We start from the raw sequence: 17,220 nt of genomic DNA, 5'->3' as shown, positions 1-17,220 counted from the left end.
TATTGTGGCAACATATTGGTATACTTGTGTTAAATGATTATCTAGACTTTCTGACGGAATCAGATGTAAGAGTATCATAAGTTGATTTGATGCCAACAGTTATTTTTGTCCTGAATCTTCCTTTGCCTCCTCCCATACCCTGTCTAGTTATCTGTTTAACTTGTATCTTGACACTGAATGCCATGAGCACGGTGTGCACGGGTCTGTGGTGGGCATGAAACACACAATGACAGAAGGAATGCTTGCAAATAGACTAACCATTGGCACTTTGGGGTGGATTGTTCTCATGAGGAGTAGACACGGTACTGATTTGTATAAGGCAGATCTTTGTCATGAGTGGCACCGTGGGTGAAAAACAATGAGTTGGAATGCTGCCCGGGGCGGGTGCCAGTGCTTAGACTTTTTGCAAGCATTTCTCCATCCCCTTTTGTGTGTATTATGTGCGAGTTGGATATTTAACAACAAAATCTGAATGAATTGAATGCAGTCACTATCTGCGAAACTGTGGGGTCTGGTGACAGAAAAGAACCTGTCGGATTGTAAGGACGAATTCATGTCCCTGGTATGCCAAACATGTATTTCCCAATATTAAGGAGTTACTTTAAAAGGAATGCACCCAACCTCACCCACACTTTAGAAAGCATACTTCATCATCGTATTTACTTCCTCGTCAGCATCAATGATGCTAAGTGGACTCATCCTGAGCTCTTGGAGTCTTTGGAGAGTTTTTGGTAAAGTTAATATGGGGGTATTTTAATTCTGTAAATGGTTGCTGCCTGTGCAGCTGTTAAAGTTGTATTCAGGTAGATTACATTTATATACTTTTATTCACGGCCAGACTGGACTTTTATTAAAGATTTCCCCTAACCTTTACAAAATTTAAAGCAAAAACTAGAAGAGGAAGTAACTTAGTGCACATTACCTGACTCAGCATCTAAAAATAGTTAACGTCTCAGTCCTCACAAGTGTGCAGACACATTAATGGGCTTTCATTAGGACTAATGGCACCCTAAATACTTGCACGAACACCACTAATACTTATTCCCAGGTTTAGTTTTTCATGGTAGTTACATGCTCACCTGTTCTTTTTGTGTGCCTATGACCTTGACAGGGAGGGGATACATTAATTCCTCTACTTCCCCAGTTAGTTAATATGTACAGTATTTGAACAGATCCAAAATAAATGTCCACATGGTCATAAAAGTCTACAATAACACACCCAGATGGAAGTACAGAAACAGGTTATACAGACATGTATGTTCTCTAGCTTATGTGGGGGAAAGTGGCTTATCTTAACAGTAATGATATGAACAGGTGGTCACTGAAAAATCACTAAGGCCTTGATCGCGATGTCAGTCGGGGTTGCCTCCAACTGACACCGCCGCGGTTTAGGGACCGACCAACCTCCGGTCGGTGGTCTCGATGCCACAATTACAATGTGACCGCACATGGCGCAGTTGCATACTCTCATTTTTCAATGGTATCTTGTGCTGCGGCCGTAAACTGGCCATAGCACAAGCTCCCATAGAGAAATTGGAGATTCTGTTAATTCCTGCATCGACAGATTAAGAAGCATATGCTAAACAGATATAATGGGCAAGACTACGATAAACAGCTAAACACTTACTGAGTGCTGTTCACACCCTAAGGGTCACGGTCTTGTCCCAGTGTTGATGAACCATCCGCAATTCCCTGAGCACAAGTCTTTGCTACTTTCGACATTAATCTTCATTGAGATGCATAAGCAAGTCTTATAGGTCCAATGAGCAAAATCAACCCACAGGCTGTGCACTTTAAGATGAGGGTGCCTTCGAGATGAGGGACAAGGTCACCCTATTAAATGTGGTAAATGACACTGCGAAGCAGCATGTGGTTCAGAGTGCTGAAAGATACACAGGAAAAGAGTAGACAAGATAAGCATGTTAATGCAGATGTATGTACATCCGCAGGTACTGATTGCGCACAAGTTGTTTACTGATTATTGCTAAATAGTAGTTTAAAAGGCTGCCACAATGTGGCAGACATTTATTGGTCACTTGAGTCAAATATATGCATAAATCATCTTTATGCATTTTGCAATGCTGTGAGATCTAATTAGGGCGGCTGCCAGTCAGAATTAAGTTGTAGAAAAGGGAGTCTGGGTACAGGATTAGCAGGTTCCGTGTGTCAACAATGAGGTGAACAGGCAGCAGTCTCTAATATCACAGAAGCAATCTGCCAACACAGAAGAGGCAATACTAGATGGACATCCCCACCCATATGTATGAATGCACATTTCAACATCCACTGCTATTCTAGTGTTAGATCACAGCCAGGCCAAAGCACCCCTGTCCTGCAGCACCCATGCTTTTCATGCAGTCGGATCCATACAGTTTCTCAATGCACCATATTTTAGCCCTGTGTCACTGTTCTGCCATTCCAATACGAGGAAAAGCACACCTAAATAGTAACCTGTCACAGTCCTTTCTCTGCTAGTACAGAGAAGCTAATAAACATGGACCTTAAACAAGAAACACATATTAGAATGCTAGACAGAAACTTGTGTCCAAGTCTAGATAATTTGAGGGCAAAGCGGTTAGTTTGAAGCAGTCTCGGATGTTTGGGGATACGTACCGGATGGCCTTGTACAATGGCCTGTACCAGCAAAGAAAGGAGCAAGGAGTGAACAGGAGAACCCAGAGGATAGAAAGGCCAAAGTCTGATCCAACAGAAGATTCCACGCAGAACCACGCCATTGTGGCTATGAAATTCATCAGCAGCGTTCCTGTGCTAACTGCAAAGATACAAAAAGAAGAGCAGTTTGTTAGAGAGAAAGAAAACTTTAAAGATAATTCCAGTAGATCTTGCTTTGATGGATAGGGTGACGTTTCGGGGGCCGTACTTACAAAGCCAGAGGTAGTACATGGTATTCATAGTCTTCTGACACTCTAATGGGATCTCCAATGGGATGTCCTGATAGAAGCATGGCTGCACTGGACAGAAGGATGGCAATGGGGGCCAGTTGTTCTGCCTTGCTGCAAATCAGAAGGAACACAACAAGAAAATCATGGTTTATGCGTCATTCAACCATTAACTTCTATTGAAATGCAGATCCAGACACTGAAAATGGCAGAAGGGAGTGGGTCTAACCCAGCAAGGTTTACAGTGAACAACTTCTTCTGAGCCAAGCACCACTTAAAAACAGATAATATTTTCCAACAAATCCACATTCTATACAGCCAAACAGACAGTGTACTTCTAAAGTACGGGCTGAACTCTCTCTGTAGCAGGTGACACTTCCAGTTTTACTACTGTGGCAGGATTACTATTGGGAGACTAATAACAAGTCAATTTTATCTCCCTATATTGCCCTGAGGAAGCCTTTGTAAGGTGAAACGCGTTGGCTGCATGTTTTGTATTGTGGATGAAAACCTAAATAAAGAAAATAACTATCATTTTGACAGGGACCCACGAGTCATGATTTGTGCCGATTGTTAATTTATACTCCGATGTGTTCATTGCCTCTCTTGTCTGTGATTATATATATATAATATATATATATTTATATATATTTATATATATATATATTTTTTTTCCCACACAACTTCTCCCTCTTCGGAAAGACAAAAGCCGCACATGCAACAAGTAATTGAGTCATAATAAAACCCTCCAGTGGGTTGTGCCACATATTTCTTGCTGTATCAAGGGAACGATTCCAGTTCCGATTCAATGTTGCTCCCTTGCAGTCCTATAATCGAGGCTGCTAGGAACCATGCCGTATGCAGTATGCGGCAGCGTCTGTTACCCAGTATCGTTTTCACGCAGCAAACACAGCAGGTCCGTGGTTGGGTAATGGTGGCGCACTTGCTGGTGGTGCGTTGCTTTGTGGCAGGACCAAGCCGCTAAATATTCACACAACTTCTCCCTCTTCGGAAAGACAAAAGCCGCACTCGCAACACTGGCAATTTGAATATTAAATGAACAGCTACAGGCAGTCCGACGCATTTAGTTTATCCCTGAACTTTTTCACAGGTAAGCTTTGGCAGCAGGGACCAATTACAAACCAGGAGGAACAATTGCATTTTAAATAGTTTCGGCCCCCTGGTGGACATCCTTGTGGATGTGTTCCTGATGCATGCTGGAATTTGTGGTTTAGTAATGGAGTCAAAATAAAACCCTCCAGTGGGTTGTGCCACATGTTTCTTGCTGTATCAAGGGAACGATTCCAGTTCCCATTCAGTGTTGCTCCCTTGCAGTCCTATAAACGAGGCTGAGATATATATATATATATATATATATATATATATATATATATATATACACACACAAAAAACTGTTCAACAGATGTGAATTCACTGTCCCTACACCACCTTTTCCACCCACCCTGTCAGGAGTAAATTACCAACCTTTCAATGTGGGAAGAGATTGGAGACGAGGTGGTGAATTCCCTTTAACATATCCTTTTGTGGGTGGGCACAGACTCACAAGGCATTCCAACCATGAAACTACATTTTCACACCTACATTTAGCCCCTTTATGAAGTTGTGCAAAAGGTGGCAAAATCAGAGTCTTGCTAGAACCCAAACCCTGATCTAATAAGGTCCCCAACACAGTCAGAGAGACTATTACAAGTGTTCTCATACAATTAAGAATGTCGTCATAGACCCTCACTATGCAGTATCCAGTCTGCATGTGTTTTAGTCAATCAAATACTAGATTTTGGTTTTCAATTAGTTCCATGTCATCAAGACACCTTATTTCTAGTCTTACAGTTTAACTTCACAGCATAAAACCACTTGGGGAAACAAATCGGTTGTTTCCACAGAACCAACTGTTGACATGAATTTTAATGGAAAAGCCCAGGACTGGAAACATGGTGTCCTAAAGATATGGAGGTAAGTGCAACCCTAGCCGATACCCAGGCCAGGGTATCTAGGGCTGCCACTGTAGGGCACATACACAGCTCTAAGTTGCCCTGGTTAAACAAAAGTGGGTACTGTGTCCAACTTAACTCCCTATTAATTCACCTGCGGCCTAAACGCCCAGCTGATAAAATGCCCCTACACCTGAGAACAAGGCTATTCTACAGGTATGCTCATAGGGACTGGCTTGTAAAGTTGCCCACCGCATTAAACAGCCAGTCATTTTTATCCCGGTAGCAGACAGCACTGCCAGTGGTGGTTCGGGTGAAAGCAGAGCCACCTTTCTGAGACTGGGACATATATGGACTTTTGTCTGGTCAGATAGAAGTCCAGCAAAAAATTATACACGTGGATGGCTAGAGGACAGGATGACCTGTCAGCGCAAAGCTATTCCGAGGACCAGTGATCTGTACAAAATGGGTATTATAGACCCACGCACTTGTTCCCATTGTTTTTAGAATTAAAACAAAGAAATTGATGCAACTACAATATTGTTATTGTAAAGGCAGAATTTACTTGTATGTGTTTTAAAATGGAAAGATGCGTTTTTAAAATAAGACTGTTATAATGTAAAATGTGTAAGTTGTTCAATGAAGAAAAGTTAGAAAATAAATGTAATCTCTGACAAAGGCATTTCCCCAAATGCTGATTCAGGATATTATGCCTAAACAGTGACCTTCTTTACTTATCCAAAGTCTCTCAATCTCACCTAAGGACACTTGTGTGTTATTTTTCCTTTACATTAAATGTTATGTCCTGACTTCTTTCATTTCTTTGGAGCAAAAGTCTCTACATTTTTTTTATATACAATCAAAACGCAGTTGTAGGTGGATTTTTTAGTACCCATATTTTTGCAGTTTGAAATAAAGCAAGTGTTACTGCTGCAAATACAATACCCTCAAATTTCAGTGGAACGGATTCAGATGATCCCAGCAATACCAGAACAAACCTTGCCAATACGCTTCCTCTGGTTGGCAAGTTACAATAATAAGTGGAGAGATAAGACTACAGGAGTACACTCGTATACCCAATTGAGACATGAGTAGTGAATATGTGTAACAGAAACAATGTCTCAACAGGTAATAGTTATTAGGCTAATCAGCAAACATGCACATATAGTTGCAAAAAAGAAAGGAACAGGGAGTCTCCAAGGTAAAGGTATGTGCCAGGGGCACTATATATTCAAAAAAACATGTAATGGGAAAAACAGAAGAATCAATAGTATCAGCACACGTGCACGACTTCTAGGTGCAGATTCCTTACCTTTGAATAGATACCCAAGCAATACCTCCCTGGAGGTGGGTCTGCAAATGCAATTAAACCAAAAATTCGTGCAGGACTGAATGAGCAAAATGCCCATCATAAAGGACCGGACTTAAAGTTTTATGAATGTGTGCAATGATGCCCACGTCGCTGCCTGGAGAGGAACGCCACACGCTAATGCAGTGGTCACAGCTTTGTCTCTGGTAGAGTTAGCCTGCAAGCCCTAAGGGGGCTGTTCCTTGGCTAATATGTAGCAGATCTTAACGCACAGGACAATCCATCGTGATATGAACGTCTTATGTACAGCTTTCCGTTTTTTGCTCCCACATAGCCCATAAATAGTTGATCGTCCACCCGGAACTCTCTTCTGTGGTCAAGGTAGAACAACACTCTGTTTGGGTCCAGGCAATGAAGTCTCTCCTCTTCTCTGGAGGGATGAGGTGGAGCAAAGAAAGTAGGCAGGGTGATGTTCTTGCCTACATGTAATGGAGTCACAACCTTTGGAAGGAAGGAGGCATGTGTCTGGGAAACCAGCTTGTTAGGGGCAAAGGAGGGTGCATAGAGAGCACTCGCAGTTCGTTGACCCTCCTAGCCAATGTTATGGCCACTAAAAAGGCAAATGTGAAGCCAAATGCCTAAGAGGGCAAATGTGCAGAGGCTCAAATGGTGCACACATGGGAAAGGTAAGGACTAGGTTGAGGTCCCACTGAGGCATGATAAAGGGCACAGGTGGAAACATATGCTACAGGCCTTTAGGGAGCCTAGCCACAACACCTGAATTGGAGGTAAGGCGGATATGCCAACTGCAAGAATGCCGAGATGGCAGACAGAAAACCTTAACTGTGTCCAAAGCAGAGCCCTGCTGGGTCAAACAATGCAAAGAAGAGAACTTGTTAGAGAGGTACAGATTGGGGGTCAACACTGTGGGAAGCCCATCAGGATACAAATTTCTCCTAACGGCTGGCAGATACCGACTTGGTGGAAGGATACCTGTCTGCCAGCATAATATTGCGGACTTGAGGAGGAAGGTCGAAAGCTGTCAGCTATCACCTCTCAATCTTCACGCATGCAGGTGGAGGGTGCGTAGCTTCGAGTGCAGAGGCAACCTGACTGGAGGGCCTATGGTCATGCTCAACAGCTCAGGCTTGGACCCGGTCATTCCTGATCTTCTTGAGAACTCTGGGCAGGAGTGGAATTGGTGGAAAACATCCAGGAGGCTGGAGCTCCAATTGAAACTAAAAGAGTCTCCAAGAGAGAGATGCACTGGAAACTCGAGCACGCAGAACTGCTGACATTGTGCATTCTCAGCAGTGGCGAACAGATCTAATCATGGCACGCCCCACTGCTAAAAGAGGCCTTGCACCACCGCAAAGCCTCTTGACAAAGGGTCCACGACTTCACAGACCTTTTTGTTGCAGTACCATATGGCGGTGCTGATGACTGAACACGTGCACCGGCCTTCCCTTGATCGAAAGAAGAAAGGTCTTTAAAGAAAGCAAATCGCTTGACGCTTTGACAGGTTTATGTGAAGCTCAGACTCCACTGGAGACTAGAGTCCTTTAATCTTCACCTGTCCAGATGGCCACCACAGCCCAGAAGTGACGCATCTGTCACTACAGTCCGCTCCGGTTGGAGAGGGGCCTGCCATTAACCCACTTGTAGTTTGTTAGCGACCACTGCGGGCCTTTTTGCAGTCCCTCTGAGACTTGGACAATGTCGCAGAGATTTCCCGGGTGCTGAGTGCCCCTGAGCCTTCAGGTTTCACTGCAGAGCCCACATGCGCCAGCGGGCATGTGTCACAAGCAGGATGCAGGAGGCCACAAGCCCAACAGCCACAGGCCAGTGTCAGTGGGAGTGGGAGTCTCAACCAAAATCCAGGATAGATACTGAAACATCCGTATCATAGCCTGAATAGCCTGGACACACTGAGCGGGAGAACAGGCCCAAAACTGTACTGTTTCCAAAATAGTTCCGATGAAAGGGAGCGTCTGAGAGTGAAACAGATATGACTTTGGCATGTTGATAGTTAAACCTGAGTGCAGGAGGTTCACTGTAGTCTGAAGGTGGGTGGCATATGTTTGGGGCGAGCCCGCCTTCAACAACCAGTAGTCTAGGTAGGGGAAGACTGAAATCCCAGACCTCCACAGATGAGCTGCGACCACTGCCAGTACCTTGGTGAACACCTGAGGGGCTCTGGTATGGCTGAAAGGTTCGCGCAGCAAACTGAAACTGCACATGGCCCACGTGAACCACAGATGGCATCTGGGGACGACAAAATGGGGATGTACAAATAAGCGTCCTGCAAGGCCAACGCTACCATCCAGTCTCCCGGATCTAGGGCAGACAAAACTCTAGCGCGCATGAGCAGTTCAAATGTTTCCTTCAAGAAGAGGTTGAGAAGGCGCAGAACTAGGATAGGATGAAGTCCTCTGTCCTTCTTTGGAACCAGGAAGTACCGCGAATAGCAACTAGACCTACCTTCTAATGCAGGCACTATCTACATGGCTCCCTTCGCCAAGAGAGCCTGCACTTCTTGAACGAGCAAGAAGAGATGGTACTCGGTCAGCCAAACGTAAGTGGGTGACATGGGTGGGGGTGGGTTGGTGTTCACAAAGGGAAGGGAGTAGCCAATTTGGACTGTCTTTAGTACCCAATGGTCTGATGTTATTGACCGCCACTGTGGGAGGTGATGGAGTATCTTGTTTCCCACTTGGTGCTCATGATGGTCTGAGGGCAGACTAAAGATGCTTGGATTTAGTGGCAGATAGTGGGAAGTGGTTGTGGACTGACCTGACCGCTGGCCGTCTGTCCCTCGTGGTCTCTGTGAACCACACCATCGTCCATGAAAAGGCTGGAAAGTCTGTTGGCCGCGGTTGTTTGGAAGGGTATGGACTTGGTTGGCGATCCCTTTTGTAGCCAGAAAAGGCGGATTGGGGTTAACAAGGGGCCACAGACCAGTCCAAGTACCTGGCCGTAGCTCTGCAGACTTTTAAGTGCTCTAGCGCTGCATCTGCCTTGTCTCCAAAGAGCAAGAGCCATCAAATGGTATGCCCATGAGGGAAGCCCAGACATCACCTGAAAAAACACATGTTCTCAGCCAGGCATGGACTTTCAAGGCCACAGACGATTAAATCAATCTACCTAGCGAGTCGGTCATGTCAAGTCCACATCTGATGGGGAACTTTGCTTCATATCTCTCCCTTCTGCAAAAGTCTGCGAGAGTATGGTCCGGGCCTCCTCAGGGACTATAGGCAGCACTTATGCAACCAAACCCCACAGTGTATGGGAATAACGGCCTAAAAGGCATGCAGTGTTCACCGACCACAGTGCCGGGCTGGTGAAAGAGGACATTCTCTTCCCATAGGTGTCCAGCCTCTTGGATTCCCTGCCCGGTGGGGTGGTAAGGAGGATACTCCGATCAGGTCTCAGGGAGGACTTGGCATGGCAGTTTGGGCTGGACTGTTCCCATGAGGAGCAGGGTCAAGTCTGATTTGCATATGGCTGGGTCCAGACTGGGGTGGCGTGGTGAGCAAAAGAACGATATATTCAACACAGATTGCTTGACTGGGGGTGAGTGGTTGAAAAGTTTCAGCAGTCCGTTCATCATCTTGTTGTGTTTGCCGTGGTAGGGAATGTGCCAGGGTGAACGTGGGATGAGGAGGCTTGAACTATCAAGCTCTACAGGGTGGGGTTCTGGGTAAGGAAGCTGGGATACCCAGGAGCAGGGCGATGGGCAATTGTCCTATTCACAGGAGCCCCTTTGCAGAGCTTAGACCAGACCCAAAGTAGGACGTCCGTAAGGGCTTCATTCAATGGGAGAAGGGGTCTGAAGGGTGACTCCCGGCAGAAGCACTTCTGTCAAGACATTAGTCTTGACTGCCACTGAGGGTAGGTTAAGATACAGGCCCTCAACTGCCCTGCACACCACCATAACAAACAGTAGCCACAGTAGGAGGGGAAACCAGGCCTGTGTTAGGTGAGGGGAGGTGTTCAACCCACTGGCCTCACCCAGTTGTTCATACCAGTTGTCCTCCTTAACTGGATCTTCTCCATGGGAGCCATAAACCACTCCCACATGTCTCCCTCACCAGGCCTATCCATCAAATAAGGCACTGGCTCAGCTCTGGGAAGGATGTATTCAGCCAGCGCTGGATGTGGCATCAGACGAAGCCCACCCGGCTCTGTGTTTGAGTCAGAGATGATGATGATGGGGATGGCGGCGCCTCAGGTGTCGGCACTGGAGTGGGCGCCAAGGAAGGCTTGTGGGACTTCCCCGATGCCTTCGAGTACAACGAGGAACGTCAGGAGGCTCTCAGTGAATGGTCCCAGGACCCCCCACGGGAACAGGACCTCGAGCGTTGTGGTGTTGACCGACATTGGGCGGTGGGAAGCTTGAGGGATCGGTTCCTCTGTGCCTTCAGGTGTACAGCGAGCCAGTTTTCAAACACCTTGAAGTCGTGTACTGGCTCCAGGCACCACAAACACACCAAGTAAGGGTCTGTCACCGACATTTGCCGGTGACAGGACTCACATGGTTTGAAACTACCAGGTTTCTTGGGAGAAATCCTCACACCTAGAGATGAATTCTCACAAAAAAGTTCGACAAAAAGTTAAAAAAGCCAAACAAAAAATTATTGAGGGGTAACTCAATTCGGATCAGTACTATCTGGCATGGAAAGGAAAGAACTGATGTCAGCATGTCGAGGTGGCGCCTATATAGGTACAACGCCCGTCACTTCCGGTGCGGATGACGACGTGGAGTCAAACAACGTTACCTAACGGCGCGCAGGAGAACTGCTCAAAAATCTTCCTCATCCAGTCTGACGCCTGGATATATTCAAAGGTAAAGAATCTGCAGCTAGAAGTCTCCATCTGGATTTTATTTACTAGCTCTCAGCTCCTGCACTTACAGTCTAACAATCAAGTTATGTGCATATCACACTCACAATACTGATGATACACCCAAAACATTTAGAAGTCACACCTCAGTCTGAGATAGAGTCCTTGTAACGGGCCGTTAGTGTACCTCAATTCGGACAGCACAGCAAGGCCCACTTTGGGCACAGCATGTGCTACGGAAATCTGTACAACATTTATATAACTGAGCTGACTCCCTCTCGGGACGCCTTTTACCACACAATGCAATATTAATTTAAGTTGCCAGAAGATAGCATCGTACTTGCTGCATTTCCAAGGCTCGCGTTCCGCAGCTCCCGCTCCCGTCGGTCGAGCTCTTCCGCTTTCCGGTTCAACTCTTCCTGCTGTCGCAGAAGATCAGCAGTAGCTGCTGCCGCTGTCTCCTAAGCCATAATAAAACAGGGACAATGGGAGAAAAAAAATCAAAAGAAGCTTCTGCAATTCAAGAGAGCCCAATGATACAAGTAGAGGTCTGCTACATCAGATATGCATCACCCCATTTGCCCCACCAATGCATATGTTAGAGAGTACAGTGGTGAAACATCAGTTGCACATGGCTCATTCATACAACAATGCCTGGTTTTTAGAAGATCCGTATACACCATTCAACAACGCATTGCCCACATTCTGCCCACAGATGGGTAACACACAAAAAAGCAAGTATGCGCACAAAAGTGACCCATATGCGAAGTATCCATCAAATGGGACAATTGGATGATGTGCACCTGATGCTGCATAATTGACCTCTATAAGTCTCACTGATGAGTAGCTCACAGAAAGTGAGTAGGCAGCATCTGACACACTGACCACATTCACCCAATGATGGCTAGCTCCCAGAAGACCAGCTCCACTGATGTATAGCTCACACAAGACAAGTATATATCACTGATGCAGTGCCCACAATCACTTTGCTGAATGCCAGCTCGCAGAAGGCAAGCACTAATGATGGATAGGTCACAGAAGGAAAGCAGGCAGCATTAGCTGCATGACCACTTTAATGTCACCTACAACTGTAAGCCAGACAGAGATAGGTATACAAGACATGGTAGGACCACATCTTATTGGAGTATGCTTCTATCCCCTTGCCTCTCCAGACACTTACCTGCAGAACTGCTTCGGCTTGGATTCTTTACAGATCTTGCAGAGAGGTGCTAGATTTCCTTCAGTATAGTCATACATTCATCTCCAAGTTTTAAATGACTGCATTGTGAGCCAATCAGTTGAGTTTAGAGATACAGCACTGAGGCAAAGCATCTTTCCAGGCATTCTGGTGAGAAGTTCTGGACTCCACAGAATCCTCCAGTGTGGTAGGATGGATAGCTGGTGAAGTTAATGTGTACGCTACACACCCCTCCATAGTCACCCGAACAAAGATTTTTGGAAGGGAACTCCTTGCGACAGGTTCATCTTTTGGAACTAGCATCTTAGATATACCTGGTCTTCCAAAGCTATGGCTTCTGGCAGTTTGGGGTGGGAGGGGGTGGCATTCCTTGACTTGGCGGCAAGGCAGGAGAAGGAACGGGCTCCTCTGTGGCTTCTGTATATGCACTGCTTCTGGGTGAGGAAGGCGGATGGTTGGTGGAAGTCATGGAGGGATTTGTAGGCGTGCGTCAGTATCTTGAATTGGCATCTTTTATGGATGAGGAGCCTGTACAAGTTCCTATGGTGTGGGGTGATGTGGGGCCATTTGGGCAACTTGAGGAGGAGTCTGGCCGTGAAGCTTTGTATCATCTGGAGTCTTCTAATGAGTTCTGTGGTGGTTCCTACATACAGTGCGTTGCAGTAGTCCAGCCGGCTGGTGATTAGGACTTGAGTGGCAGTTTTTTCTACAGCAGATGGGAGCCATTTGAAAATTCTACAGAGCATGCGGAGAGTATGGAAGCAGGTGGAGGAGACTGCGCTGATATGTCATTTCATGGTGAGTTTGATGTCCAGGATGATGCAGAGGTTGCAGGCGTGGACTGTTGGTGTGGGAGTGAGCCTGAGTTTGGCGGGCTACCAGGTGTCATTCCAAGGAGAGGCGCCGTTACCAAAGATCAGCACCTTGGTCTTTTCAGTGTTGAGCTTTAGGCAGTTGGCCTTCATCCAGTCTGCAACATTTTTCATGCAGTTGTGAAAGATGTTCTTCGTGGTAATGGGGTCTGCAGAGAGTGAGAGGATTAGCTGGATACCGTCGGTATAAGATAAGTTGTTGAGATCGTGTGTCCCGATGAAGCTGGCTAGAGGCGCCATGTAGCCTCTAGATCTAGCCTGGAGACCTAGTTCTTGAAGAAGCTCTTTTACCATCCAAAATAACTTTTGGAACTTTTTCTTACAGATGAAAAACCCTTTACAACAAATGATTGTTGTTAAATTCACCATGACTTAGAGAATGCTCATGGAGCTTGCTTCTAAAAGAAGGGAAGTACTGGTATTGAGAGCAATTCTTGCCAATATAAGAAAGCTTCTGCTCCTGAAACATATGGGATATTAAAGAACACCTCCTCTTATTGTATAGTGCATATCCTGTCTCCTTGATGTAAGCATTGGATGCAGAAATGACATTCTGAATTACTCCGCCGCCTCATTTTTGTGCTGTTCACAGTTCCAGAAATGGATGAAATGTTCGCTTTGGGTCTTTCTTGCTGATGAGGAGGAACTAGGAGTAAATGTGTTTTTTCTCTGGTGTCGGGGAACAGGCTTGACCACATTATACACAAAATGCTGGTCTCCAGTCCAGGGAAGACTTGGCTTGGCAGTTCGGACTGGACTGTTCCCATGAGGAACAGGGTCAAAACTGATTTGCATATGGCTGGGTCTGCGAAGTGAGCTAAAGAACGATGATGGATTCAACCCAGATCTGTGACTGGGGTTAGTGTCCGAGAAGTTTCAGCTCTCCGTCCATCATCTCTTTGTGTTTGCTTTGACCACATTATTCTCCATGAAGGACCACACATGGGAACAAAAGGCTCTCACACCCAACAAATATTAATGACCTGTGGGGTTACTATCTAACATCCACCTAGCCAGTGCCAATGGCCAAATGAGCAACTTGCCATATTTACTATGCTTGATACTCTATTTCTCTGTACAGCATTACGGTCTATGCTTTTACGTTTTGCTATCAGTCCTGCATGTAGTGATTGCAGCCACATTACACATCTAATACATTTTCCTGTCACCAAGTAGTGCCTTTTGATCTCCACACATTGAAAATGATTACCCTTACACATGGCAGCAAACAACATTGCAATAGAAAATCTTCATCAAGAAAACCTACAGTCAGCAGTGTAAAAAAGTGTTTACCTTTTTACCAAACAGTGAAATTTGATGCTCTGTAATCTCAGAGGCTGGTTGTTCCAATTTACAACCCAACTTTCACAAAAGCCTTCCCATTCTACCATGCTAAGGGTGTGTGGCAGTGACAAAAGTGTTATGTGCTTCCAACAAGTTTGGTTGCATCCCCCTTAGGGCACTTCTTTGTGTATCCAGCTGGATTTTAAATAATTGAGGTCCACTCTTTCTTCTTATTCATATGCATTTTATTCATTCAATGAAGTTTTCTTGCATTTGTATTTTCTTTTCATTAATTTTTCAGTATACCATACGTTGATCCCAACATATTACGTTACTGTTGTGCTCCAATGCATTTCAAGCTGAAACGCTCTTCATCAGGGAGAACAATCTACAATGTGATTATAACCAAAATGCAGTAAGATACTAGGATTGTCTTAACAAAATAAATAGTCATACAAACAAAGTTAAAGTCATGCTACTTCAATTGTGGTGCTCCTTGATTTGTTGTGCACTTTCATGCAAATGTATGTGCATTGGATTGTAGTGACCCGAGGTAACCGTGCCGTTTTATGTGTTTAAACAATACGAAATTCACTCACGTGTTGTTTTCACGTTAAATAGGATTCATGGGTAGCTGTATGGGGAAACAAATTGTATTCGCGTGAATACCATGCTAGCCCTTGCTTAATTTCGTTAGTATCAATGAACCCGTGCAGTAGATCTAGTCAAGCATTATTTGCTGACTCAAAAAAGCCTTAACTTGTCGGAAAGTTGTGGTCATTGGTGTAAAAAACACTCTGGTCTTACAAATTTTACCCAATACCACTTAGGGAGTTCGGCTAGTTTTCGCGCAAAAAAAACGCTTAATCAAGGCTTAAACTTACAGTTTCAGCGCAGCGTTTGCGACCGTTTCAATGTCTTCCGGGTTCGTCATAGTTTTCCCGCATGCGCGATGAGATTATGTGCACGGATGCAAAGATCAAAAGCGGACTATCCGCGATTAGACTGAAACTGGCATGTTGTGACGGCCGCTGTGTGGGAATAAAGCTCTAAAGCGGACTGTATGTAATGTGTGGCGGACATGTTGCGATAGACATTGGGTCAACATCATGTCAACAAGTGTGATATACAACATAAAAATAAAGTAAAATAAACCTAAAAATTACACATGGAAACTACACAACAAATGTAGCTGGTCATACTGTGTTACTTATTCACTAGCTGGTCATCTTTGTGTAGCATAACTCAAAACTCTTTACATAGATCTAACACCTATGTGGCAGCTCGAACAGTTCATGAGCAAAAATTATGAGACAGTGTCTCAAAGGTAACAGGCATATTCAATACGTTCGTTGAGACCATGAGGTCTCCAAGACTGTAGCTTGCATATCCAAAAGTTTTCCCTCTTCAATAAATGTTTATTATTGTCTGCCTTCTATTTTCTCTACTATTTCCAAAATCAAAAATCTCAATTGTGATATGTTGTGCTTTTGTTCTTCAAAGTGCGTTGCAACCGTTGACTTTGTGTTCTTCGTCCTTATGTTATATTTGTGTTCGTTAATTCTCAAACGTACTTTTCTCTCTGTGTTCCCCCAGGTACATTTTGCTACAAGGGCATTTTAGTAAATAAATAACATTGGTTGACTCGCATGTGGCGGTTACTCGTAGCTTTATTTTGTTGCCCTTCATAGGGTGATTGATGGTTGTTCCACGGATGATGTTGTTGCAATTTTGGCAATTCAAACAAGATCTAGTTCCACTGTACACGTGTTTTTGGGAGTCCTTTTGTTTAAGTATTTCACCAATATTTCTATATCTAGTATAAACAAAAATTGGAGGTTGAGAAAATGCGTTGTTAAAGTCTGACTCCATGGCTAACATTGGCCCTTGTTTATTTATGATGTTCCTAAACATTTTGCTGGATGTTGAAAACTTTGATACAATCACCATTCTGGTGTTTTGTGGTCTGTCAGTGGGGGTTAGAGCTTCTGTTTGTGTGATCGATTGACATTTAGCTATGGCTCTTGTTACTGTCGGTGGAGGGTACCCTCTGTCTTCAAATCTCTGTGCCATTTCATTGATCCTTTGGTTAGCCTTTTCTTGATCCGATACTATTCTTCGTATTCTCAACATTTGAGAAGTTGGTAAGTGTGTTTTGAGGGATAACTGGTGATGGCTGAGGTAATGGAGAATATTGTTTCTATCTGTTTTCTTTTGAAAGATGTCAGTTTCCAGACCTTTCTCTGTCTTGAGGATTAAGACGTCTAAAAAAGTTATTTGTGTTTCTAATATTTCACTTGTGAACTGAAGGTGTTCATTGTATGTGTTCCAAGTTTGGATGAAGGTCTTCACTTCTTCTTTAGTGCCTTTCCACAACATAAAAATGTCAGATGTATTGTTGATACATGATGTGTTGTTTCCATTCTTGATTGGATAGAATGTTCTCTAGTTCAAATCTTTCCATAACTAGATTGGCATACGAGGGCGCCATACAATTTCGCATAGATGTACCGCTAAGTTGGAGGAACCATTCCTCCTTCCACTTGAAGTAACTATGGTAGAGCGAAAAATGCACTAATTCCATAATGAACATTTGCATGAATGTTTCCAAACCAGAGTTGAGGAGAGTGTGTTCCACTGCTTCTAATCCCATACTGTGGGAAATTGATGTATATAAGGATTTAACATCCGCTGTGCATAGTAGGATGTTGTCATTTGTTTCCAAACTTAATGTTTGGAGCTTTTGTAGAAAGTCAGTGGTGTCTTTCGTGTATGATGTAATCCTTTTAACACTTGGCTGGAGAAATTTATCAATGAATTGTCCGGTACGTTCATGAATGCTACCACATGTGGACACAATCGG

At 44.5% G+C, this 17,220-nt stretch overlaps 1 protein-coding gene across 1 annotated transcript in view; it reads right to left on the bottom strand.

Annotated features, from left to right (window-relative positions):
- The window catches only part of SCAMP3 (secretory carrier membrane protein 3), a 102,958-nt gene that overhangs the window by 25,245 nt on the left and 60,493 nt on the right, over positions 1-17,220 (bottom strand). The window contains exons 4-6 of the mRNA XM_078669735.1: positions 11,344-11,464; positions 2,886-3,014; positions 2,614-2,773 (exon numbers count right to left, since the gene is read on the bottom strand). Of these exons, the coding sequence (XP_078525861.1) occupies positions 2,614-2,773; positions 2,886-3,014; positions 11,344-11,464 (410 nt within the window). The remainder of the gene's footprint in view (positions 1-2,613; positions 2,774-2,885; positions 3,015-11,343; positions 11,465-17,220) is intronic.

The sequence above is a fragment of the Lissotriton helveticus genome, chromosome 12 (assembly GCF_964261635.1).
Source record: "Lissotriton helveticus chromosome 12, aLisHel1.1, whole genome shotgun sequence".
Classification (NCBI taxonomy): Eukaryota; Metazoa; Chordata; class Amphibia; order Caudata; family Salamandridae; genus Lissotriton; species Lissotriton helveticus.
This window is presented reverse-complemented; position numbering and strand designations above follow the sequence as displayed.